General features: G+C 51.3%; 1 protein-coding gene across 4 annotated transcripts in view; it reads right to left on the bottom strand.

Annotated features, from left to right (window-relative positions):
- AXIN2 (axin 2) overlaps window positions 1–23,460 on the bottom strand; it is a 36,638-nt gene extending 13,178 nt beyond the window's left edge. The window contains exons 1-7 of one of the 4 annotated variants that reach the window (XM_082272107.1): window positions 23,313–23,460; window positions 20,138–21,046; window positions 13,231–13,371; window positions 9,478–9,580; window positions 3,787–3,927; window positions 1,666–2,147; window positions 1,272–1,445 (exon numbers count right to left, since the gene is read on the bottom strand). In XM_082272107.1, the coding sequence (XP_082128233.1) occupies window positions 1,272–1,445; window positions 1,666–2,147; window positions 3,787–3,927; window positions 9,478–9,580; window positions 13,231–13,371; window positions 20,138–20,946 (1,850 nt within the window). In that variant the 5' untranslated portion in view covers window positions 20,947–21,046; window positions 23,313–23,460. Of the gene's footprint in view, window positions 1–1,271; window positions 1,449–1,665; window positions 2,148–3,786; window positions 3,928–9,477; window positions 9,581–13,230; window positions 13,372–20,137; window positions 21,047–23,091; window positions 23,191–23,312 lie in introns of those variants that run through there. The other 3 variants (XM_082272108.1, XM_082272105.1, XM_082272106.1) reach the window with 3 other exon arrangements.
- Between the last annotated feature and the right edge of the window lie 3,329 nt (window positions 23,461–26,789).

The raw sequence follows: 26,789 nt of genomic DNA, 5'->3' as shown, positions 1-26,789 counted from the left end.
AAGATGTATGACACAATGTGAACCCCCATAAATAAAACTTTGCTACAAGGTGTAGGACAAAATGTGAACCCCCAAAAATAAAACTTTGCTACAAGATGTAGGACACAATGTGAACCCCCAAATAACCCCGACAATAAAACACTGCTACAAGATGCATGACACAATGTGAACCCCCAAATAACACCGACAATAAAACTTTGCTACAAGATGTATGCTACAATGTGAACCCCAAATTTCCCCGAAAATAAAACTTTGCTACAAGATGTATGACACGATGTGAACCCCCAAATAACCCCGACAATAAAACTTTGCTACAAGATGTATAACACAATGCGAACCCCCAAATAACCCCGACAATAAAACTTTGCTACAAGAGGTATGACACAATGTGAACCCCCAAATATCCCTGACAATAAAAAACTTTGCTACAAGATGTATGACACAATGTGAACCCCCATAAATAAAACTTTGCTACAAGGTGTAGGACAAAATGTGAACCCCCAAAAATAAAACTTTGCTACAAGATGTATGACACAATGTGAACCCCCAAAAGTAAAACTCTGCTACAAGATGTATGCTACAATGTGAACCCCCAATTAACCCTGACAATAAAACTTTGCTACAAGATGTAGGACACAATATGAACCCCCAAATAACCCCGACAATTAAACTTTGCTACAAGATGTATGGCACAATGTGAACCCCCAAATAACCCCGGCAACAAAACTCTGCTACAAGAGACCCTTGATTTTCAATCTATGATGTCACAAAAGTATGTTGCCATCCTAATTAGAGGCTGGCATGGCTGGTCACAGAGGCCCCCCCGGGAATATTGGAATCAGCATAGAACAGGCTTGTAGGCCTTCAGAGTGTAATACCTCTATGTAGTGCCGGGACAAGGTCACCTACAGCCTCCCCATCCCCCCAACTCAAATGTCCCCCTCCAAAAAAAAAAATTCAACCCTCCTAGGACAAATCCTCTACCCCTAAAATTTCCCCTCCTAGTACAATTCTCCCCACCCCCACACTTCAAATCCCCCTCCTAGCACAAATCCCCCACCCCATCCCCACTCCCAACACAAATCCCCCTAAATCACCACTCTTAGCACCCCACCCCCAAATTTCTTCCCCTTGAACAATACCACCTGCCGTCCCCCAAACACTTCCCCCAAACCCTCCCTTTCAACACAAATCCTCCCCCCCCCTCCCAATCGAATTGTTTCGCACCCCCACCTCAGAGCTGCCGCTCTAATGCGACCTCCACGTCGTACCTGTGAGACCTGTGTTTGCACTGTCGCTCCGTCTCGGACTCCACTACCCGCTGCCACGTTGGTGGTATGTGTCCTTCCATCGGCAGTTGGTATATAATGGTGGCCCCGTCTATGCCCTCCACTGAATATTCTGACACAGTCTTGCAGTTCCTTCTCGATAAGGTTCCGGCCCGACTGCTGAGATAGAAGAAAGAAGGAAAAGCTGTAACAAGCGGTAACTGAGATGTTCCATAACATGTAGTGGACAGAGCCGAGACCAGAGAGCGGCCATTTTGAACTCCTCTACTAACGAACAGATTGCTGCTCTCATATTTTCAAGGCGTTTTGTCTATTTGAGGGTCACTAGCTACATACGGCAGGGACATTACATACAGACAAGAGATTAGTGTCTTACCCTGTGCTGTCCACGTGTAGCAGGGACAGATCCACACCCTTGGCGTTTGCCCGGTTCCTCACATAGCAGCAGTAGTCATTGGATCCGGCACACAGGCAGTGCACCCTGCGGGCGGCCTCCGCCTCCATCTCCTCCTTGGTCTTTATCATGGCGTGGTGGTGGATGTAGTGGTGATGGATGTGTTTGGTGGTCTGCTTGGTGACGAAGCTCTTAGCCAGCATGGGACAGGGTGCGGAAAGTGCTGCAGTCGGTGGCGAAGGCCGTAGAAGGCGAGAACGGTCGGGAGAACGAGATCTGCCTACACCTGGGGACTGGCAGCCAGGCGTCTTAAGGACTCGGGATAAATGGTCGTCTAAGATGGCTTGAGGGTCGTCCTCGCAGGGGGCAGAAGGTGGCAGGGCCAGCGGCTGGTGGGATGGGACAGAGACGTCCTGGCTGGGCTGGAAGCAGATGGGAGATTCACATTCTTCTTGTTCTTCTTCCTGTCAAGAGGACAAAACTTGAATTCTCAACACGCAGAAAAACCAACAAGTTCAACAGCATTGGCAAAGAATGGTAAGCCATAGGGAGCAATGGCTTTACGGAAGGTGATCAACTGTCGTTGGTGATCGGCTATAAGGGTTACTAAAATTTGCACATTACTCAGTAAAGCCAACGACCAAATTTTGTACACTGACTGCTTCAAAATACGGCAAACCAAAACCATACAACTCATATACAAGCCGGTTCCTCCTCTCTATACTATAGTGGAAAACAGACATGGAAGGAACCAGATTGCTGTGGGTGACGCTTTTCAAATATCTGTGTTAGGAAAAAACATTACATGGGACCACCGAGTATATATATATATATATATATATATATATATATATATATATATATATCACATCATGACGATGGCGGTCAGGTCTTTAGAGGACACTGCTGTAGGACCATGACCATGGAGTCACTATGGAAGCGGGGGTTGGGTACTGGAAAACTGAGACAGATCAGGTTTTAAGAAGACACTGCTATAGGACCATGACCATGGAGTCACTATGGAAGTGGGGGCTGAGTGGTAGAAGACTGCGACAAGTCAGGTTCTTAGAAGACACTGTAGTAGGACCATGACCACAGAGTCACCATGGAAGGGAGGGTTGGGTACTGGAAGACTTGGACAGGTCAGGTCTTTAGACGACACTGCTATAGGACCATGACCACGGAGTCACTATGGAAGTGGGGGGGGGCTGGGTAGTGGAAGACTGCGACAGTTCAGGTCTTTAGAAGACACTGCTATAGGACCATGACCATGAAGTCACTATGGAAGGGAGGGTTGAGTACTGGAAAACTGTAAAAGGTGAGGTTTTTAGAAGACACTGCTATAGGACCATGACCATGGAGTCTCTATGGAAGGGGGGGGGGGGGTTGGGTACTGGAAGACTGTGACAGTTCAGGTCTTTAGAAGACACTGCTATAGGACCATGACCATGGAGTCACTATGGAAGGGGGGGGGGGTTGGGTACTGGAAGACTGTGACAGTTCAGGTCTTTAGAAGACACTGCTATAGGACCATGACCATGGAGTCACTATGGAAGGGGGGGGGGGTTGGGTACTGGAAGACTGTGACAGTTCAGGTCTTTAGAAGACACTGCTATAGGACCATGACCATGAAGTCACTATGGAAGGGAGGGTTGAGTACTGGAAAACTGTAAAAGGTGAGGTTTTTAGAAGACACTGCTATAGGACCATGACCATGGAGTCTCTATGGAAGGGGGGGGGGGTTGGGTACTGGAAGACTGTGACAGTTCAGGTCTTTAGAAGACACTGCTATAGGACCATGACCATGGAGACACTATGGAAGGAGGGGGGGGGGTTGGGTACTGGAAGACTGTGACAGTTCAGGTCTTTAGAAGACACTGCTATAGGACCATGACTATGGAGTCACTATGGAAGGGAGGGTTGAGTACGGGAAGATTGCGACAGGGGCGATAGCGATCACCGTTATTGAGATTTGGAGACACACAGAGGGAAGACGTATTGACGAGGAATGTAAAAAAATCCCGGCAGTGATTATTACAGAGAAAAAAGAGAAGACAGGTGGGACATGGGGGGGTACGGGATGGCGGGATAGATGCCTCATACCTCTTTGATCTTCTGCAGCCGTTCCTCCAGCGTGTTCATGGTTTCTTGTTCCTGTTTAACCTTCTCCAGTCGGACGATGAGTTCCGCCGCGAAGACGGCCGGCTCGATGGGGGTCATCTCTCTGGGCGGCCGGTGCGTCCTCTACAGAGAGCGGGGGGAAGAAGGAGAGGAGTCAGACATGCTTTAGCCGGAGCTGCATCCGTTCGGCTACGTCTCGGAGAGCGAGAGAGAAGAGCGTTGCGGCTGTGCGACTGCTCGGGATATTTATGAGGTAGCGCAGTGGCTTCACGGAGAGGCATACTGCCCAGCAGCCTTCGCCTACGGCACTAGCAGTTGGTTACACTGTGAGGAACCCCGCTTGCTCCCTCTGTACTACAACCAGCCTATCAGGAGCTGCTCTGTAGTTGCAAATCTTCAAAGACACTTGTCAGACATCAAATAAAATCCGGGAGAGGGGAGGGGACGGTGGAGAGAAGAGAGGTGGAGGAGACAGGCGGGGAGACGGGTGTGCGGAGAGAGCCGGAGAAAGCAAGGTGGTCAGAGAGAGACAGCTGGAATCAGAGGAGACCGCAGAGAGCGCCGTACAAAGAGACGTACGATCAAAGGACGACAGAGGAGCGCAATGACAGATGACAGTGACAGCCATGAGGGAGGAGAGAGAGAGAGCGAGGAATGAGGAGGAGACGGGGAATAACGGGAGCTGGAAAGAGAGAGAAAATGGGGGGGGGGGAGGATGGAGGCAGAGAGACAGAATAAGGAGAGAGAGACACAAGGAGAGGGAGAGAGAGAGACAAGGAGAGGGAGAGAGAGATGGGAGAGGCAGAGAGATGGAAAAGGGAGAGAGAGACATGGAGGAGAGGGATATGGGGGATATGGGGGAGAGGGAGATGGAAAAGTAGGAGAAAGTGAGGGAGAAAAAGAGAGATAGTTGTGGGAGAGAGATGGAAAAGGGAGAGAGCGGTGGGAGAAAGAGAGCTGGGCGAGGGGGAGAGAGAAAAAGATGGAAAAAGGAGAAAGAGAGATAGATGGAAACTGAGAGAGCGCTGGGAGAGAGATTGAAAAGGAATAAATAGGTGGGGGAGAGATGGAAAAGAGAGAGAGCGGTGGGAGAGAGATGGAAACGAAGAGAGAGCGGTGGAAGAGAGATGGAAAAGAGGGAGAGTAGAGCGAAAGAGATGGAAATGGGGGAGAGTGGTGGGAGAAAGAGAGAGATGGGCGAGGGGGAGAGAGAGAGATGGTAAAAAGAGAGAGAAAGAGATGGAAAAGGGAGAGAGAGGGATGGAAAAGGGAGAGAGCTGTGGCAGAAAGAGAGAGATGAGCAAGGAAGAGAGCGATGGACGAGGGGATGAGAGAGATGGAAAAGGGAGAAGGGAGAGAGTGGTGGGAGAGAGGTGAAAAAGAGAGTGATCGGTGGGAGAGAGAGAGATGGAAAAGGGAGAGGGGAGAGATGAGTGAGGAAGAGAGATGTAAAGGGGAGAGAGCGGTGGGAGAGAGATAGAGAATTGGAAAAGGGGGAGAGGCATAGGAGAGAGAGAGAGAAAGACGGAAGGGGGGGGAGAGAGAGAGAGATAGGAGAGGGAGTGATGAGTGAGGAAGAGAGAGAGAGAGATGTAAAGGGGAGAGAGTGATGGGAGATAGAGAGTTGGAAAAGGGGGAGAGAGGCATAGGAGACAGAGAGGGAGAAAGAAAGACGGAAAGGGGGGGGGGCGAGAGAGAGAGATAGGAGAGGGAGAAAGAGACAGAGAGAGATGGGAGAGAGAGAAAGAGTGATGGAAAAGAAAAGAGATGGGAGGGGAGACAAGAGAGAGATGGGGGAGAGAGAGAGATGGAAAGGGAGAGAGAGATAGGAAAGAGAGAGATATAGGAGAGAGAGAGAGATGGGGGGGAGAGAGTTGGGGGAGAGAGAGATGGGAGAGACGGGAGGGAGAGATGAAAGGGAGCAAAAGAATAGAAAGAAATGAGGGAGTGAGAGAAGGAGATATGGATGGAGAGAGAGAGAGATGACGGATGGAGAGAGGGGGATAGAGGGAGAGATGACAGATGGAGAGAGGGGGATAGAGGGAGAGATGACGGATGGAGAGAGAGATGACGGATGGAGAGAGGGGGATAGACGGAGAGATGACGGATGGAGAGAGGGGGATAGACGGAGAGATGACGGATGGAGAGAGGGGGATAAAGGGAGAGATGACGGATGGAGAGAGGGGGATAGAGGGAGAGATGACGGATGGAGAGAGGGGGATAGAGGGAGAGATGACAGATGGAGAGAGAGATGACGGATGGAGAGAGGGGGATAGAGGGAGAGATGACGGATGGAGAGAGGGGGATAGAGGGAGAGATGACGGATGGAGAGAGGGGGATAGACGGAGAGATGACGGATGGAGAGAGGGGGATAGAGGGAGAGATGACGGATGGAGAGAGGGGGATAGAGGGAGAGATGATGGATGGAGAGAGGGGGATAGACGGAGAGATGATGGATGGAGAGAGGGGGATAAAGGGAGAGATGACGGATGGAGAGAGGGGGATAGACGGAGAGATGACGGATGGAGAGAGGGGGATAAAGGGAGAGATGACGGATGGAGAGAGGGGGATAGAGGGAGAGATGACGGATGGAGAGAGGGGGATAGAGGGAGAGATGACGGATGGAGAGAGAGGGATAAAGGGAGAGATGATGGATGGAGAGAGGGGGATAGACGGAGAGATGATGGATGGAGAGAGGGGGATAAAGGGAGAGATGACGGATGGAGAGAGGGGGATAGACGGAGAGATGACGGATGGAGAGAGGGGGATAAAGGGAGAGATGACGGATGGAGAGAGGGGGATAGAGGGAGATAGAGGGAGAGATGACGGATGGAGAGAGGGGGATAGAGGGAGAGATGACGGATGGAGAGAGGGGGATAAAGGGAGAGATGATGGATGGAGAGAGGGGGATAGACGGAGAGATGATGGATGGAGAGAGGGGGATAAAGGGAGAGATGACGGATGGAGAGAGGGGGATAGAGGGAGAGATGACGGATGGAGAGAGGGGGATAGAGGGAGAGATGACGGATGGAGAGAGGGGGATAGAGGGAGAGATGATGGATGGAGAGAGGGGGATAGAGGGAGAGATGATGGATGGAGAGAGGGGGATAGAGGGAGAGATGATGGATGGAGAGAGGGGGATAGAGGGAGAGATGATGGATGGAGAGAGGGGGATAGAGGGAGAGGATGAAGTAAAGATGAAGAGATAGAGGAAAAGAAAGAAAGAGACAGTGGGATGGAGATATTGGGGGGGGATACGTAAAAGATTAGAGGAGTCACCCAGTGATGGAAGAATTGAGTCAAGTAGAATAACGGTGGATGGTGGGGGGATGGGGACACAATACCTAGTATATACCACACCTGACCACCCCGGACAGACATACTGTAGCTCATAACTTGCCATGTGTTCTTTGTATATTTGGACCTTTATCTGTTGGAATAGAATGATCTCTTTCTCTATGCTGCAGGGGGACAGAGCCGCACTCTCCACCATTCCTCACCATGATCTCCCCTGCTACAGACGCTCCATGCCCCAGCTCTGGCCCTGCTCTCATAGGGTGGGAATGGGGGACAGAGACTCTCTACCATTCCTCACCATGACGTTCCATGTCCTGGCCCTGGCACTGCGCTCATAGGGTGGGAATGGGGGACAGAGCCGCACTCTCTACCATTCCTCACCATGACGCTCCATGTCCCGGCCCTGGCACTGCGCTCATAGGGTGGGAATGGGGGACAGAGCCGCACTCTCCGCCATTCCTCACCATGACGCTCCATGTCCGGGCCCTGGCACTGCGCTCATAGGGTGGGAATGGGGGACAGAGCCGCACTCTCCGCCATTCCTCACCATGACGCTCCATGTCCTGGCTCTGGCACTGCTCTCATAGGGTGGGAATTGGGGACAGAGCCGCCCTCTTACCATTCTTCACCAAGACGTTCCATGTCCCGGCCCTGGCACTGCGCTCATAGGGTGGGAATTGGGGACAGAGCCGCACTCTCCACCATTCCTCACCATGACGCTCCATGTCCCGGCCCTGGCACTGCGCTCATAGGGTGGGAATGGGGGACAGAGCCGCACTCTCCACCATTCCTCACCATGACGTTCCATGTCCCGGCCCTGGCACTGCGCTCATAGGGTGGGAATTGGGGACAGAGCCGCATTCTCCACCATTCCTCACCATGACGCTCCATGTCCCGGCCCTGGCACTGCGCTCATAGGGTGGGAATTGGGGACAGAGCCGCACTCTCCACCATTCCTCACCATGACGCTCCATGTCCCGGCCCTGGCACTGCGCTCATAGGGTGGGAATTGGGGACAGAGCCGCACTCTCCACCATTCCTCACCATGACACTCCATGTCCCGGCCCTGGCACTGCGCTCATAGGGTGGGAATTGGGGACAGAGCCGCACTCTCCACCATTCCTCACCATGACGCTCCATGTCCCGGCCCTGGCACTGCGCTCATAGGGTGGGAATGGGGGACAGAGTCGCACTCTCCACCATTCCTCACCATGACGCTCCATGTCCCGGCCCTGGCACTGCGCTCATAGGGTGGGAATGGGGGACAGAGCCGCACTCTCCACCATTCCTCACCATGACGTTCCATGTCCCGGCCCTGGCACTGCGCTCATAGGGTGGGAATGGGGGACAGAGCCGCACTCTCCACCATTCCTCACCATGACGTTCCATGTCCCGGCCCTGGCACTGCGCTCATAGGGTGGGAATGGGGGACAGAGCCGCACTCTCCACCATTCCTCACCATGACGTTCCATGTCCCGGCCCTGGCACTGCGCTCATAGGGTGGGAATGGGGGACAGAAGTCTAACTTTGGATATAATGTGGCCATTGGACGTCCAGCTGTAACCTCTTATTATGGGGACAGAGAGGACAACTCCCACCATCCCCCCACTAACTGACCGCACAGTTCACTCATCACCATTGTGAGAAAATGTCAACCAAAACACCTCCAACGGGTCATCTCCATCCACACATCGCCATGACAACCAACAAACACCCTTCCATGGTGTCCTCACCCCACCAACATGCCAAGCTAACCCGAAAACATGGTGGGAAGGATGTGTGCACAACAGAGAACCACCAGGGGGCAGCGACGCTCTCACAGGTCAGAGGAGACCTTTACTGGCAGAAACCAGGAGGCCAAAGTCAACAACCTCCCTTGGAAATTGCTAGTTGCCTGGCTGTCATGCTGATTCAGATGCTTCATGTATGAAGATCAGGAGCTTTGGCTTCTTGTTACAGGTCCAGGAGCCAGGAAACCAGCATTTTCAGGAAGGGGTCAGCAGTGGCGCACACACCGTATTATTCAACACTTTTCCAACCAACTAAAAAATGTATTGATCCAAAAATATCATCTATTAGTTATCAATGAAATATTGGTGGTGCACATAACAATCTGATCTGACCTATGATTGGATATAAAATCAATGTAATAAAAACCAACAATTAATCAATCTAAATTCTGATTGGTTCCCGGCACACAGATATTTTGTTTGATTGATCGGCCAAAATGTTTTGCCATTACTGATAGAGAGCTCACTAAACCGACGGCATGGGGAGGGGGGGGGGCTTTATATTGAAACTGATCAGTTTAATGACTCGGATCGATTATTGATCACATTGATATGTGTGTGGTCACATGACCGCGGTGACACTTACTGGGAAGTGAGGTAGAGCCACCTGGCCGTTGGCCTTCACGCTGCGGTGCATCTCCCGCTGCAGCTGCTTCTTGCTGCCCGAGCGGTACGGCGGAATCCCGTCCCTGCAAAAGAGATGCAACATGGCGGCTTAATCAGAGCGCCTATTCCAGGACCGCCATACAGGATGTGAACTGCAACAATGTAACATTCATGTCAATTATAACATTGTAGCACTCTGTCCCCGGCCCCAGCGCAGGATCTAGAAGTACACAGCGGGGTAGAGTTACTAAAAATGGAGAGTGCAAAATCTGGCGCAGCTCTGCATGGGAGCCAATCAGCTTCCAGTTTTTATTGTCAAAGCTTCATTGAACAAGCTGCAGATAGAAGCTGATTGGCTGCCATGCACAGCTGCACCAGATTTTTCACCCTCCATTTTTAGTAAATCAACCCAATGTGATAAATTGATTGGTATTAATGATGTATTGATTGATGGGTATTGATGATGTATTGATATTTCTACAATCCCTCCAGCAGGGGGCAAACTTCTCCTTTACCTATATACCAAATACTTCCAAGAGTCTGTCCCCTTCTCCAGTGCAGGATCTAGATGTATACGATGTATACAGTGTGGTATATTGATTGTTAGTGATGATGTATTGATTTTTCTACAATCTCTCCAGCAGGGGGCAAACTTCTCCTTTACACATAATGGATCCTGTAGGAGTCTGTCCCCTTCCCCAGTGCAGGATCTAGATGTATACAGTGTGGTATATTGATTATGTATTGATTTTTTTACAATCCCTCCAGCAGAGGGCAAACTTCTCCTTTACACATAATGGATACTTCAAGAGTCTGTCCCCTTCGCTAGTGCAGGATCTAGAAGTACACAGTGTAACAGATTGATTGTTATTGATGATGTATTGTTTTTTTTTTGTTTTTTTGATGATGTATTGATTGATTGTAGAAAAATCAAAACATCATCAATAACAATCAACACTGTATACATCTAGATCCTGTGCTGGGGAAGAGGACAGACTCTTGAAGTATCCACTCTAGATAAAGAAGAAGATTGACCCATACTGGAAGGATTGAAGAAAAATCAGTACATCATCAAAAACAATCTATACCTCACTACGTACTTCTAGATCCTACGCTGGGGAAGCGAACAGACTCTTGAGCTATCCATTATATATAAAAGGAGAAGTTTGCCCCCTGCCCCCCATCATCAACAACAATCAATCTATTACACTGTGTACTTCTAGATCCTACGCTGGGGAAACGGACAGACTCTTGAGTTATCCATTATATATAAAAGGAGAAGTTTGCCCCCTGCCCCCCCGCCATCAATAACAATCCCTCCAACAGGGGGCAAACTTCTCCTTTACATTTAATGGATAACTCAAGAGTCTGCCCCTTCCCAAGCGCAGAAGTACACAGTGTAATAGATGGATTGTTATTGATGAAGTATTGATTTTTCTACAATCTCTCCAGCAGGGGGCAAACTTCTCCTTTACCTATAATGAATACTTCAAGAGTCTGTCCCCTTCCCAAGCACAGGATCTACAAGTACACAGTGTGGTATATTGATTATTGATATTGTATTGATTTTTCTACAATTCCTCCAGCAGGGGGAAAACTTCTCCTTTCCCTGCAGTGGATACTTCAAGAATCTGTCCCCTTCCCAAGCACAGGATCTAGAAGTACTCAGTGTAATAGATTTAATGGTATTGATTGTGTATTGATTTTTCTATAATCCCTCCAGCAGGGGGGCAAACTTCTCCTTTCCCTACAGTGGCTAATTCAAGAGTCTGTCCGCTTCCTAAGCACAGGATCTAGAAGTACACAGTGTGGTATATTGATTATTGATGAAGTATTGATTTTTCTACAATCTCTCCAGCAGGGGGCAAACTTCTCCTTTACCTATAATGAATACTTCAAGAGTCTGTCCCCTTCCCAAGCACAGGATCTAGAAGTACAAAGTGTAATAGATTTAATGGTATTATTGATGGTGTATTGATTTTTCTACAATCCCTCCAGCAGGGGGCAAACTTTTCCTTTCCCCACAGTAGATACTTCAAGAGTCTGCCCGCTTCCCAAGCACAGGATCTAGAAGTACTCAGTGTAATAGATTTAATGGTATTGATTGTGTATTGATTTTTCTACAATCCCTGCAGCAGGGGGCAAACTTCTCCTTTACCTACAGTGGATACTTCAAGAGTCTGTGCAGACCTATCAGAATAAGAAAGATGAATACTAATTGTGGAGCTGATGATGTTTGTTCCTTAAAGGGGACCTGTCTGTGTAAACAAAGGGCCACCATTGCCGCTGTGATTGGTTGAGCTGGCTGGCAGAGCGAGAGTTCTCAGGATCTCAGACCCGGAACCCGCGGACCCTCGCCAATGGCAGCGCCCCTCACAGGTCCACTTTAAGTAACGCTCAGAATTATGTTGTTTTATATACTCGCCAAGTGACCCTAGGGCGTAATTAGGGGGTTCCTCATCCCCACTTATGGCAGAAAGCCTCCAACCAATCACACCAGTGCTTTCCTTCTTATTTACAGACTGACGATTGGCTGTCCTAGTTTGATGCCAGCTTTGCTGTTCTATAATACCCAATAATTATTATGTTGTTGGCGCTATATAAATCCTGTATAATAATAATCATATAGGAAGAGAGGAAATGTCATTGAGGAATACCCGGCTTCACCAGCAGAGGGCACCCTGGTAACACTTTTCATGGTTTATAGACGATTCCCATCATCCCATGTACAGAGGGAACGGTACCGAGGGTTTCCCGCGTCGCAGAGGGGTCCAAGGCCAGCTGTGTGCGGTAACAGCTTTCCAACAGCCGGGGAACTAAAAGTCTCAGCAAGCCCCATTTCCCTGACCGCTGGGCGTTGTAGTTCCCCAATTGCTGGAAGGAAATAAAATTAAAAAATGGGTAAAATGTAAATTTGGAGGTTTGGGGTGACATTCCCGGACAGGACGTTCCCCTTTACGGCGGGTTCAGCAGGTGCCGCGCGCCCGTCTGCGGCCAAAAACCAAAAATAGTTGTGCGCGTCGGCTTTAAAAGAGGATTGGGTTGCCTATGCATTGAGAGCCGCCTGCGCTTGGCGAGGGCTGGATACCGGCGCTGTGATCTCACGCACATCAAAAGGCTGGTTTGTAAGATAAGGTGATGTTTGAAGTTCAATGCGCTGCGTTCCCTTGGCGTCCGACGCTCGCCTGTAAATAAAGGAAGAGCGAGGAGGGTGGGGGATGGGGGGGGGGCCCCGAATAAAAACACTCCACTATACGGGAAAGAGAGATTTATCCCAATAATTAGGAAGAGATTCGCTCGGAGAACGGCGGGGGATGGAGAACATCAAGCGCTGCGGCGAGGAGTAGTGGAGGCCCGGACTGGATACTGGGCAAAGGTGGCTCGGATCGATGGAGAGGGGGAGGGTGAGCCTTACTTATCTGGCAGGGGGGGGCTCCGGATTATAAAACACTTTGTAGTTTGGCCCCCTGACGGTTCAATCAGCCATTGTCCGCAGCAGACGGTCGCTTCAAACGCCGACCGGCGGCGAAAGGGGGGGGTAGAATTAGACTCACTTTACCTCTCATCCTTTCCGTTCTTTTCCTCAGAGGAAATACGAGACTGTCAGAGGGCCACCAGATGCTTATTACCTACAGCCAGGATTTTCCTAAGTCTGCCGGCTCTTGAAGTATCCTTAAAGTGACACACACACACACACACAGGACAGAACCACCCGGGTGAGGGGGCCACTTACACGCTGCTGTCCGTCATGGACATGGAGTCGTCCGTCATGGCGTCGCTGGACACTTCGCTCTCATTGGTGCTGGCGGCCGGGGCGAAGACGAATCCGGAGCTGACGTGGTACGGGTTGACGGGGTCGCTCCTCTTGTACGTCCTGCGGGACAGAACAGAGATGAGGTCACTGAACGTCACCCCAACTTTAACACTTCCTTATCCCCCCCCCCCCCGGCCCTGCACAGGCCTCATCTGCTGGCTGACATGTATATCTGGATATCCCTGGGGTACGGCCTGACACCCCCATATCTGATCTGTGTACAGCGCCACCGAGTATGTTAGTGCTATATCAATACCACAAATGAAACCACCCACAGAAATGCCACTGAAATGAAGACCCCCGTCATTTACCGCTTACCCAACGTGGCGCCATGCTGGTCATAACCCAAAGTAACCAGCCGGACCGGCACCAATATTGTCTGTCAGCCAGATAGAGTACCGATCGGGATTCTTCATGTAGAGGTTATATCGCTACCTCCAGGCCTCTGACATTGGCCTATTGGGGGTGGGGAGATCTCCTTACATGGGTTGACATTCAAGCCATCGTCAAAACGGGGGCACCAGCCTTTGATAATGTGTGACCTGGAGTCCACCACCTGGACTGTCCAACCTCCCACCACCATCTACATCAGCTGCAACCTCCCACCACCATCTACATCAGCTGCAACCTCCCACCACCATCTACATCAGCCTCTCCCAACCTTTTCAACACAGAGGAACCCTTGAAATAAATTTCTGATCTCTGGGAACCCTTGCTAAAAATGAAAAACCTACAACTCATGACACATTAGTGTGACAGTGAGTGGGAAGAATGCTCCTTACTCTTCTCATCATTGGGAAGAATTACCCCCCTTACAGATAGCTAAAAGGAACAATGGTGTCATTGGGAACTTATCTGAGAGGCAGAAATTGCCCATTGCTCAAGGAACCCCCAGCAACCTCAGGAGGAACCCCTAGCAACCTCAGGAGGAACCCCTAGGAACCTCAGGAGGAACCCCTAGGAACCTCAGGAGGAACCCTGGTTAAGAAACCCTGATCTACATCCTCCATTCCCAACCACCAACCAGCATCCTCCACCGGGGTCTACAGAGTTCTGGAGTTCTGGCTGATGGACCTCCAAACCAATGGTGTCTACATAGTACTGAGACCAACAACACCCAACAGAGGCGGCTGATGGACACAAATTATCTTTTTATCTGTACCAATGTAAGGAACATTCTTCCCACTGACCTCCAATGTAAGGGACATTCTTCTCAATTACCACCAATGTAAGGGACATTCTTCCCACTGACCACCAATGTAAGGGACATTCTTCCCACTGACCACCAATGTAAGGAGCATTCTTCCCACTGACCATCAACGTAAGGGACATTCTTCCCACTGACCTCCAATGTAAGGGACATTCTTCCCACTGACCACCAATGTAAGGGACATTCTTCTCACTGACCACCAATGTAAGGGACATTCTTCCCACTGACCACCAATGTAAGGGACATTCTTCTCACTGACCACCAATATAAGGGACATTCTTCCCACTGACCACCAATGTAAGGGACATTCTTCCCACTGACCATCAACGTAAGGGACATTCTTCCCACTGACCACCAATGTAAGGAACATTCTTCCCACTGGCCACCAATGTAAGGAACATTCTTCCCACTGACCACCAATGTAAGGGACATTCTTCCCACTGACCATCAACGTAAGGGACATTCTTCCCACTGACCACCAATGTAAGGGACATTCTTCCCACTGACCATCAACGTAAGGGACATTCTTCCCACTGACCATCAACGTAAGGAACATTCTTCCCACTGGCCACCAATGTAAGGGACATTCTTCCCACTGACCACCAATGTAAGGAACATTCTTCCCACTGACCACCAATGTAAGGGACATTCTTCCCACTGACCACCAATGTAAGGGACATTCTTCCCACTGACCACCAATGTAAGGGACATTCTTCCCACTGAGTGCCAACGTAAGAGTTTAACTTGTGGTTCCTCTGGGAATTGTTTATCTATACAGCAACGCTGGTTCCGGTTCCGTTCTGGTTCTGATGGGGGTGGAGAGGAGTTCTCACTCCAGAGAACCTTCGAGCTCTCACCAATGGCTATTTTAATGGAGACAACAAGGACATCTCCGAAGTTCTACCAGTAAAGCACCCCACAACCCCCCGGCCTCTGTGGTACCCGCCACCGTGCTCCCTGGATTGTCACGTCTCCTGGGTCTCCAGATTAGAATTAGAGATCCAGATCCAATTAGAGTATACATTTTGTTTATTAAAAATTTTACAAACATACAACAAACATATTTACATATATACAAAATAAATAAAAAATATAGAAACAAAAAAAGCTTACTTTCAGCCAGAAAAAACAAACAGAACTAATATCACAAAGCTCCTCAACAAAACCCGAACCTCCACCTAAACACCCCCTCAGGCTAGGAAACAATTACAAATTTATCCCACGCATGCGGCCATTTTTAAAAAAAAATCTGATCTTATAAAAATCTAGGGGACGTGAAAGGACAGAAAGCAAAGCCGCACACCCAGAGACTGACAGACAGCAGCTACGGGGACCTGACATTCCTCCACGCCTTTGCCCAGGCTCCCGGCCGCCACCTGTCCTTCTCAAGACCCCAAATCTTCCCAACTTCACCCAGAATGTTGTGCACCACCACCTCGACAGGAAGGACTTTTTTCAGAGTGGAAACCTGACACCGTGCATTCCATGTGAAGTAACAAACTACTAAACAAACTAGAAAAGGTGTCTCATAATCAAAATCCCGGTCAGTCTGAAAGGCCTCGTATGACCAATCGGCGTAACTCAAGCAGGAAAGGGATACCCAGAGCCCCACCCATCCGCTTATAGACTTCTATATTGAAGAGCCACTGAAGCAAGAAATGGTCCATTGTCTCCTCCACCACACTGTACTCCTGGACAACCACAGTTCTCTACAGAGTGATGCTTCAAGTTGTCGTTCACATAGAGTCTGCAATGGAACGAAAGCCAGGCCAAATCACGAAACTTTAAAGGGATTTTCTCCAGATTAATCAAACGCAGACCCTCCCTCATAACAGGGCCTGGGCAATCTCTCAAGGCCAGTGGGTCCCTAAAGGCAGGATCAACAATCCTTCTCTATAGGGCCTTCCTGGGAAGAGACTTAATTTCCTCTGCCATTACTTGCCATTGCCACTCCTCTGGTACAGAGAATGATGTGACTGTGGGGGGGAGGGGACATTAGAGTGTAAGCTCCTCTGGTACAGAGACTGATGTGACTGTGAGGGAGGGGACATTAGAGTGTAAGCTCCTCTGCTACAGAGACTGATGTGACTGTGAAGGAGGGGACATTAGAGTGTAAGCTCCTCTGGTACAGAGACTGATGTGACTGTGGGGGGAGGGGACATTAGAGTGTAAGCGCCTCTGGTACAGAGACTGATGTGACTGTGAGGGAGGGGACATTAGAGTGTAAGCTCCTCTGGTACAGAGACTGATGTGACTGTGAAGGAGGGGACATTAGAGTGTAAGCTCCTCTGGTACAGAGACTGATGTGACTGTGAGGGAGGGGACATTAGAGTGTAAGCTCCTCTGGTACAGAGACTGATGTGACTGTGAAGGAGGGGACATTAGAGTGTAAGCTCCTCTGGTACAGAGACTGATGTGACTGTGGGGGAGGGGACATTAGAGTGTAAGCTCCTCTGGTACAGAGACTGATGTGACTGTGAGGGAGGGGACATTAGAGTGTAAGCTCCTCTGGTACAGAGACTGATGTGACTGTGAGGGAGGGGACATTAGAGTGTAAGCTCCTCTGGTACAGAGACTGATGTGACTGGCTCAGTGATCTCTGTACAGCACTGCGGTATATGTCAGAGCTATATAAATGTATAATAATAATACTGTGGGGGAGGGGACATTAGAGTGTAAGTTCCTCTGGTACAGAGACTGATGTGACTGTGGGGGAGGGGACATTAGAGTGTAAGCTCCTCTGGTACAGAGACTGATGTGATTGGCTCAGTGTTCTCTGTACAGCGCTGTGGTATATGTCAGAGCTATATAAATTTATAATAATAGTGTGTGACTGTGGGGGAGGGGACATTAGAGTGTAAGCTCCTCTGGTAAAGAGACTGATGTGACTGTGAGGGAGGGGACATTAGAGTGCAAGCTCCTCTGGTACAGAGACTGATGTGACTGTGGGGGAGGGGATATTAGAGTGTAAGCTCCTCTGGTACAGAGACTGATGTGACTTGTTCAGTGTACTGTGTACAGCACTGCGGTATATGTCAGAGCTATATAAAATGTATAATATATATTAGTGTGTGACTCTGGGGGGGGGGGGGGGGGACATTAGAGCGTAAGCTCCTCTGGTGACTGATGGGAATTATTATGGGTAATATGGTAAAGCTCCTGTTAGAACTAAAAGCTTTATCTTCCTGAATGTACTCTGGTTGGAGTCCCAAGCCAAGCCCGTAAGCGGGGCCCCGCAGGGTACAGCTGGGATCCCTGGGGCCCTTCCCCTGAGCGGTGCACATCTGATGATATAAAGTGGGACTTTCATCTCAGAATCCTCTGTGCTGCCATAATAGAATGGTGCCTGCTAGAAGTGCAGACTGCATCCATTATATGACTCCAGATCAGAGGGGATCTTCTTCCAAGTCATCCCACTTCAAAGGCAAGAAATTCCTTTCAATTAACCTCCGGCTTTCATGCCTTAACCCTTCCACCACCACAGGAGACACCTCCACAGCATGACAACTGCAATCACAGGACAACCTCCATGGCACAAGTCAGGTGACCAGGAAATGGTGGAGTTCCTGTGCGCAAATATTTCCAGAAACTGAGCTAGTGGTGGAATAATCTGCAGAATATATCAATATGGATCTGTCAGGAGGGGGGTGGGAGGAAGCAATGTTCTGCAGATCTGTAGAGAGGTCATTGGTGGAATAATCTGCAGAAAATATATCAATATAAATGTGTCAGGAGAGGGATGGGACGGAGTAATGTTCTGAAGATCTGTAGAGAGGTCTGTGATGGGATAATCTGAAGAACATATCAATTTGGATATATCAGGAAGGGGATGGGACAGAGAAATGTTCTGCAGATCTCTAGGTCAGTTATAATGAATTCTATATCAGTATACAATATTGTATAATAAATGATTGATATGGCTGATGGCCAGGTCAAGCATAGTGTCCTATCATCACAACCGTATTAACATGCGGTCCGATCAATCATCACATCCGCTGACGTACTGTGCCATGGCATCCCAACGTGGTCATTAGCGCTCTCACTGTTGGTGTAGGTGCAAGCTGAGTCAGCAGAGGGCGATGTCCTCCACCTAGTGAGCAACTCTGAAGGAGGGTCACCTGGGGTGAGCAGGGTACCAGCTGTGTGCGTATTCATATGACCAGGGTCACCTCACTCCATACACGCTCACCAATGGCTGCTGACCTCAATAAATGCAACAAGATGACCTTCAAGACATACCCAGGAATCTGATTACACCTCAGACCCTGGAACAGCCTTCAAGGCAAACCCAGGACTCTGCATAAACCTCAGATCCCAGGATAGGCTTCAAGGCAAACCCAAGATTTTGGATACACCTCAGATCCCGGGATAGTCTTCAAGGCAATCCCTAGACTCTGCATAGACCTCAGATCCCGAAATGGCCTTCAAGGCAAACCCAAAACTCTGAATACACTTCAGGTCCCGGGATAGCCTTCAAAGCAAACCCAAGACTCTGCATACACCTCAGATCCGGGGAAAGCCTTCAAGGCAAACCCAAGACTCTCCATACACCTCAGATCCTGGGACAGCCTTCAAGGCAAACCCAAGACTCTGCAAAGACCTCAGATACCGGAACAGCCTTCAAGGCAAACCCAGGACTGTGCATACACCTCAGATTTCGCAACAGCCTTTAAAGCAAACCCAAGACTTTGGATACACCTCAGATCCCGGGATAGTCTTCAAGGCAAACCCTAGACTCTGCATAGACCTCAGATCCAGAAATGGCCTTCAAGGCAAACCCAAGACATACACCTCAGATTCCGTGACAGCCTTCAAGGCAAACGCAGGACTGTGCATACATCTCAGATCTCGCAACAGCCTTTAAGGCAAACGCAAGACTCTGGGTGCACCTCAGATCCGGGGAAAGCCTTCAAGGCAAACCCAAGACTCTGCATACACCTCAGATCCTGGGACAGCCTTCAAGGCAAACCCAAGACTCTGCAAAGACCTCAAAAACCGGAACAGCCTTAAAGACAAACCCAAGGCTCAGAAAACACCTCAAATCCCTGGACAGCATTCATGACAAACCAAAGACTCTGCATAAACCTTAGACCCCGAAACAGCCTTAAAGATCCCGAATACACCTCAGATCCCTGAACAACCTTCAAGACAATCCTAGGGCTCTGAATACACCTCAGATCCCAGAATAGCCTTCAAGGCAAAGCTCAAAACAACTTTCTCCTGACCAATGTTTGAAAACAAAAATAAAAATAAAAAACAATCAGAATATCTTGGTAATAAATATGGAGGTAATAGGTATGATGGTAGTTGTTAGTCCATCAACAAGAACCAGATGCATTCTTTAAATAAGGTATTCTGTAAATAACAGATGAGGATGACACTGACTGGATCTACAGTCCACCTCTGATCACCAGCATCGGGATAACTAGGACTGGTACTGGAACTGTCACTATCATTCAAAGCTGAAACTGCCCAGAGAAACCTGAGACATAGTCAACCGTAAAGTTCCATCTACCACAGAGGAGAACTACAACTTGCCATTACTCAATGAAGATAAGCCATGAAGAACACATTACACACGGGGAAGAGGAGAAGACACGGAAAGCTGGGTCTTACCTGTAGCAGTGATCCAGGGCCTCCTTGGCTCGGGAATTTGCAGTAGCCCTCAAAGATTTGCTGGACAGAGCCACCACCGATGGTGAGCCCTTGTGTTTTAGGTCCACACAGTTCAGTTCTTCCTCCTCGTTTAAAGTGGGCAGATAGCCGCTGACCAGTTTTAAGCTCCCAGGTCCCATGTTGTTGAAGTAAGCTGTATTCTCTCCTCCAGTCCTGACGTATTCGAGGTATATATCGGAGGTGAGGAACATGTGGTAAGCATTGTCCTCCATCATGGCCTGGATCTCCGCCTGAGCTTGGTCAAACATGGTGGAATCGATCTGCTGCTTTTTGATGGAGTCCCGGGTGAAAACTTTGGTGGGAGGCTTCAGCTGTTTGGACACAACGCCGCAGTTTTCAATGTAGCGTTTGTGAATAGCCTTGGCCACCCTCAGTGTTTTTGGGTCCTTGATGTCCATCTGTCGGAAACCATTGCAGGCAAACCAGAAGTCTAAAGAATCCACGCATTTTTCCCTTTCCAAGAAAGTCCGGAAAAGGTGAGCTCCATCCTGATCACCCAGCAAGGAATGCAAGGACTTGTTCCACCGCGCCAGTGGAGAGTCAGGGGACGCGCTGCCTTCCGGCTCCCCCAAACCATCTTCATTTCTCCGGGGGGTATCAGAAAGCGGCACGGACTTTGATCTTTGGCTCTGGGCTGGTAACTGGCATGGCGTCTGGCCTTCTTCTCCTGGCACTGGCGGGCGAGGGGCGTCTTCTCGAAAGCTGCTGGTCTCATCCGAGAGGTGAGTCCCCAGCAAGGCACTGCTCATGGCTCTCCGGCTGCTATTGTGGATGTGAAATTCCTCTGTAATCTGCTCTCTCTCTCTCTTTCTCTCAAGTCAGCAGGGGATCCTGCGAGCCTTCTTCCCTCTGTAAATGAAAAGAAAGTATTGATTTAATCAAAACCAGATCCGCCCAACATCAAAAGAAAAAGTAAACAGTCTTTTCAACTCCTCACTGCCACAGAGAGCCACAGACGTACACAATGCAAATCACACAGCGCCTTCAAAGGACGCCATCTGAGCGGAGGGGCTTAACCCCCTATGTCCAGAGCTCGGCGGAGAGGGAGGAAGAGAGAGGGACCGAGATAGATGGATAGATAGATAGATAGATAGATAGATAGATAGATAGATAGATAGATAGATAGATAGATAGATAGATAGATAGATAGATAGATAGATAGATAGATAGATAGATAATCTTTTCACGTTACCACTGGAGAGTGACTGTCAATTTGGTTACTTTTGGTTCTAAAGCCCAGTGTGCCCAGGCCAGTGTAGGGTGCCCAGTGTAGCAGAAAGGTTGGTGCAGAGTTTGAGGTCCAAGGATATGGAGTGCAGTGTGAGGGGTGCAAGGATGGAGTGCACAGTGCAGGGTATGGGATGCTAGGTGGAGAGTGTAGGGAATGGACAGTGTGGATTGAGGAACGTGTGGTTGGTTGTGGGGTATGGAGTGCAGGGTGAGGAGTTCAGGGTATAGATTGAGGGTTGTGGGGTATGCATTGATGGTCGCAGGGTATGGAATGAGGGGTGTGGGGAATAGGGGGTGAAGGCTGCAGATAACTAGTCATAGGGCTGCAGGATAATGGAGTGAGGGGTGCAAGGTATAGGATTTTGGACTGCAGGGTATGAATGAAGGGTTGCACAGTATGGGGTAAGGGATGCAGGCTATGTGATGTAGGCTTATAAGGGGGAAAGGGTGTTGGGTTTGGAAGGTATGGGGTGAGGGGTCCAGGGTATGGGGTGAGGGCTGCAGAGAATTAGTTGCAGTGGTGCAAGGTATGGGGTAAGGGATGCAGGGTATGAAGTGAGGGTTGCAAGGTATGGGGTTTAGGACTGCAGGGTATGGGGTGAGAGATGTAGGGTATGGGGTCTAGGGTGGAAAGGCATGGGGTAAAGGGTGTTGGGGTGCAAGGTATGGGGTGATGGGTGCAGGATGTGGGATATAGGCTTGCAAGATATGAGGTAAAGGCTTGCAGGGTATAGGGCTTAATGGTGCAGAGTACGGTGTACAGGTTGAGGGGTGCAGGGAATAGGATGTAGGGGTGCAGGGTACTGTTTGAGGGGTACAGGAAATAGGATGGAGGGGTGCAGGAAAAAGGATGGCAGGAATAAGATGTAGGGAAGCAGTGAATAGGATATAGGGGTACAGGGTGCAGGGTACAGGTTGAGGGGTATAGAGAATAAGATGTAGGGAAGCAGTGAATAGGATATAGGGGTAAAGGGTACAGGTTGAGGGGTGGAGGGAATAAGATGTAGGGGTGCAATGAATAGGATATAGGGGTGCAGGGTGCAGGTTGAGGGGTGGAGGGAATAAGATGTAGGGGTGCAGGGTCGGGCAGTGGTAATATGCAGGTGAAAAGGATTTGAGAGCGCTCTCCTCCCCGGCGTGTTGCGGTGCCTCCTCTCTCATCTGTTTCCCATTCCCAGATTAATATCAGAGGAAACCCACCCAGCACATCAGCCAACCTCCTCAGCTCTCAGCGCTCCATCCGCCTGTTTACCAGGGAGCCCAGCCATATTTCTGGGGGCACACCGGACCGCGCTGCCACTTCCCTGCAAATACGGCCCACGGCAATACAGACAGAGGAAGACTCCCAACATCACAAACATAACACCAAATACAAAACACCGACCTCATCTATAAATATTGTCCCCCAATATAGAGGAGGAATTCATCGCACAGCGCAGACCGCAGACATCAAAAGGGAAATAAAACCGTCCTCATCCCAACTTCTATCCACATCAATCCTGACCATCCCTGGGCATAGGGGCCGGCTCAGAGCCCCCCATATACAGAGGTCTGAGCCCCCCATACACACTGCCAGATCAGAGCCCCCCATACACAGATCTCATAGCCCCCCCATACACACTTCCAGGGGCCAATCCAATGTCAGATAATGACGGGTTCTGTACCTGGTGGGATGAGCCCCCATTGCTGCCCTCCTCAGTGTAGAATGACCCCTGGCCAGGCATGCACAGCTTCTTAGAGATCAGAGGGAGGGGGGAGGGGGAGGAGGCTCAGGAAGGAGGGGGGGGGGTCTCTCACACACATTGGTCACACTATAGCCCACCTTGCTACATTGTATCACACAGCACACACTTCAAAGAGCAACCACATCAAAGGAGAGGCTTACCATGCCTGCAGGGGTGCCAGGGTGCCCGGAGATGGTGCTGTGCCCCCCCAGGCTCCTCTCTCCGCTCACAGCTCAGTGTTCAGCCAGAGCAGCAGCTCAGAATGATGTGTAGAAAGCTGAGAATCCATCCAACCCCCTCCCTCTCCTCCTCCTCCCCACCCCCCCCAACACCAATATAACTGTCACTCCAATACAACTCCACATCAAAGGGAGCCTCTCACTACTGCTGTACCCCCCCACACACACACACACTGCATCACTGCACCCCCCCCCCACACACACACACACACTGCATGACTGCACCCCCCCCCCACACACACACACTGCATGACTGCACCCCCCCCCCACACACACACACTGCATGACTGCACCCCCCCCCCCACACACACACACACTGCATGACTGCACCCCCCCACACACACACACTGCATGACTGAAACCCCCCCCCCCACACACACACACTGCATCACTGCACCCCCCCCCCCACACACACACACTGCATGACTGCACCCCCCCCCACACACACACACTGCATGACTGACCCCCCCCCCCACACACACACACACACACACTGCATGGCTGCACCCCCCCCCCACACACACACACACACTGCATGACTGCACCCCCCCCCTCCACACACACACACTGCATCACTGCACCCCCCCCCACACACACACACACACTGCATCACTGCCCCCCCACACACACACACTGCATGACTGAACCCCCCCCCCCACACACACACTGCATCACTGCACCCCCCCACACACACACACACACACTGCATGACTGCACCCCCACACACACACACTGCATGACTGAACCCCCCCCCACACACACACACTGCATCACTGCACCCCCCCCCACACACACACACACACACTGCATGACTGCACCCCCCCCACACACACACACACTGCATGACTGCACCCCCCCCCCCACACACACACACACTGCATGACTGCACCCCCCCCCCACACACACACACTGCATGACTGAACCCCCCCCCCCACACACACACACTGCATCACTGCACCCCCCCACACACACACACACACACACACACACTGCATGACTGCACCCCCCCCCCCACACACACACACTGCATGACTGAACCCCCCCCCCCCACACACACACACACACACTGCATGGCTGCACCCCCCCCCCCACACACACACACACTGCATGACTGCACCCCCCCCCCCCTCCACACACACACACACTGCATCACTGCACCCCCCCCCCCACACACACACACTGCATCACTGCCCCCCCACACACACACACTGCATGACTGAACCCCCCCCCACACACACACACACTGCATCACTGCACCCCCCCACACACACACACACTGCATGGCTGCACCCCCCCACACACACACTGCATGACTGCACCCCCCCCCACACACACACACACTGCATGACTGCCAACCCCCCCACACACACACACACACTGCATGACTGCACCCCCCCCCACACACACACACTGCATGACTGCACCCACCCCCACACACACACACACACTGCATGACTGCAACCCCCCCCCCACACACACACACACTGCATGACTGCACCCCCCCCCACACACACACTGCATGACTGCACCCCCCCCCCACGCACACACACTGCATGACTGCACCCCCCCCACACACACACACTGCATGACTGCACCCCCCCACACACACACACTGCATGACTGCACCCCCCCCACACACACACACACACTGCATGACTGCACCCCCCCCACACACACACACTGCATGACTGCACCCCCCCCCCCCACACACACACTGCATGACTGCACCCACCCCCACACACACACTGCATGACTGCAACCCCCCCCTTCCCCACGCACACACTGCATGACTGCAACCCCCCCCCCCACACTGCATGACTGCACCCCCCCCACACACACACACACTGCATGACTGCACCCACCCCCACACACACACTGCATGACTGCAACCCCCCCCTTCCCCACGCACACACTGCATGACTGCAACCCCCCCCCCCACACTGCATGACTGCACCCCCCCCACACACACACACACTGCATGACTGAACCCCCCCCACACACACACACACACTGCATCACTGCACCCCCCCCCCCCACACACACACACTGCATGACTGCACCCCCCCCCACACACACACACTGCATGACTGAACCCCCCCCCCCACACACACACACACTGCATGGCTGCACCCCCCCCCACACACACACACACTGCATGACTGCACCCCCCCTCCACACACACACACTGCATCACTGCACCCCCCCCCCACACACACACTGCATCACTGCCCCCCCACACACACACACTGCATGACTGAACCCCCCCCCACACACACACACACTGCATCACTGCACCCCCACACACACACACACACTGCATGGCTGCACCCCCCCACACACACACTGCATGACTGCACCCCCCCACACACACACACTGCATGACTGCAACCCCCCCACACACACACACACACTGCATGACTGCACCCCCCCCCACACACACACACTGCATGACTGCACCCACCCCCACACACACACACACACACTGCATGACTGCACCCCCCCCCCCACACACACACTGCATGACTGCACCCCCCCCCCCCCACGCACACACACTGCATGACTGCACCCCCCCCCCCACACACACACTGCATGACTGCACCCCCCCCACACACACACACACTGCATGACTGCACCCCCCCCCACACACACACACACACTGCATGACTGCACCCCCCCCCCACACACACACTGCATGACTGCACCCCCCCCACACACACACACTGCATGACTGCACCCCCCCCCACACACACACTGCATGACTGCACCCACCCCCACACACACACTGCATGACTGCAACCCCCCCTTCCCCACGCACACACTGCATGACTGCAACCCCCCCCCCCCCCACACTGCATGACTGCACCCCCCCACACACACACACACACTGCATGACTGCAACCCCCCCCCCCCCACACTGCATGATTGCACCCACACACACACACACACTGCATGACTGCACCTCCCCCCCCCCCCACACACACACACACACTGCATGACTGAACCCCCCCAACACTGCATCACTGCACCCCCCCCACCGCACACATACACTGCATGATTGCACCAACCCCCACACACACTGCATGACTGCAACCCCCCCCCCCCCACACTGCATGACTGCACCCTCCCCCCCACACACACACACAGACACACTGCATGACTGCAAGCCCCCCCCCCCCGCACTGCATGACTGCACCCCCCCCCACACACACACAGGATGACGGCACCCCCCCCCCCCACACACACACACACACACACACACACACTGCATGACTGCACCCCTCCTTCCTCTACTGCATGACTGCACCCCTCCTCTCTTCCTGCATGACTGCACCCCCTCCTCCCCCACTGCATGACTGCACCCTGCTCCTCCCCCCTGCATGACTGCACCCCATCCTCCCC

Source organism: Pelophylax lessonae (assembly GCF_965119305.1).
Source record: "Pelophylax lessonae genome assembly, chromosome: 11".
Taxonomy (NCBI): Eukaryota; Metazoa; Chordata; class Amphibia; order Anura; family Ranidae; genus Pelophylax; species Pelophylax lessonae.
The sequence above is the reverse complement of the archived record's forward strand: the minus strand, read 5'-3'. Positions and strand labels throughout refer to the sequence as shown.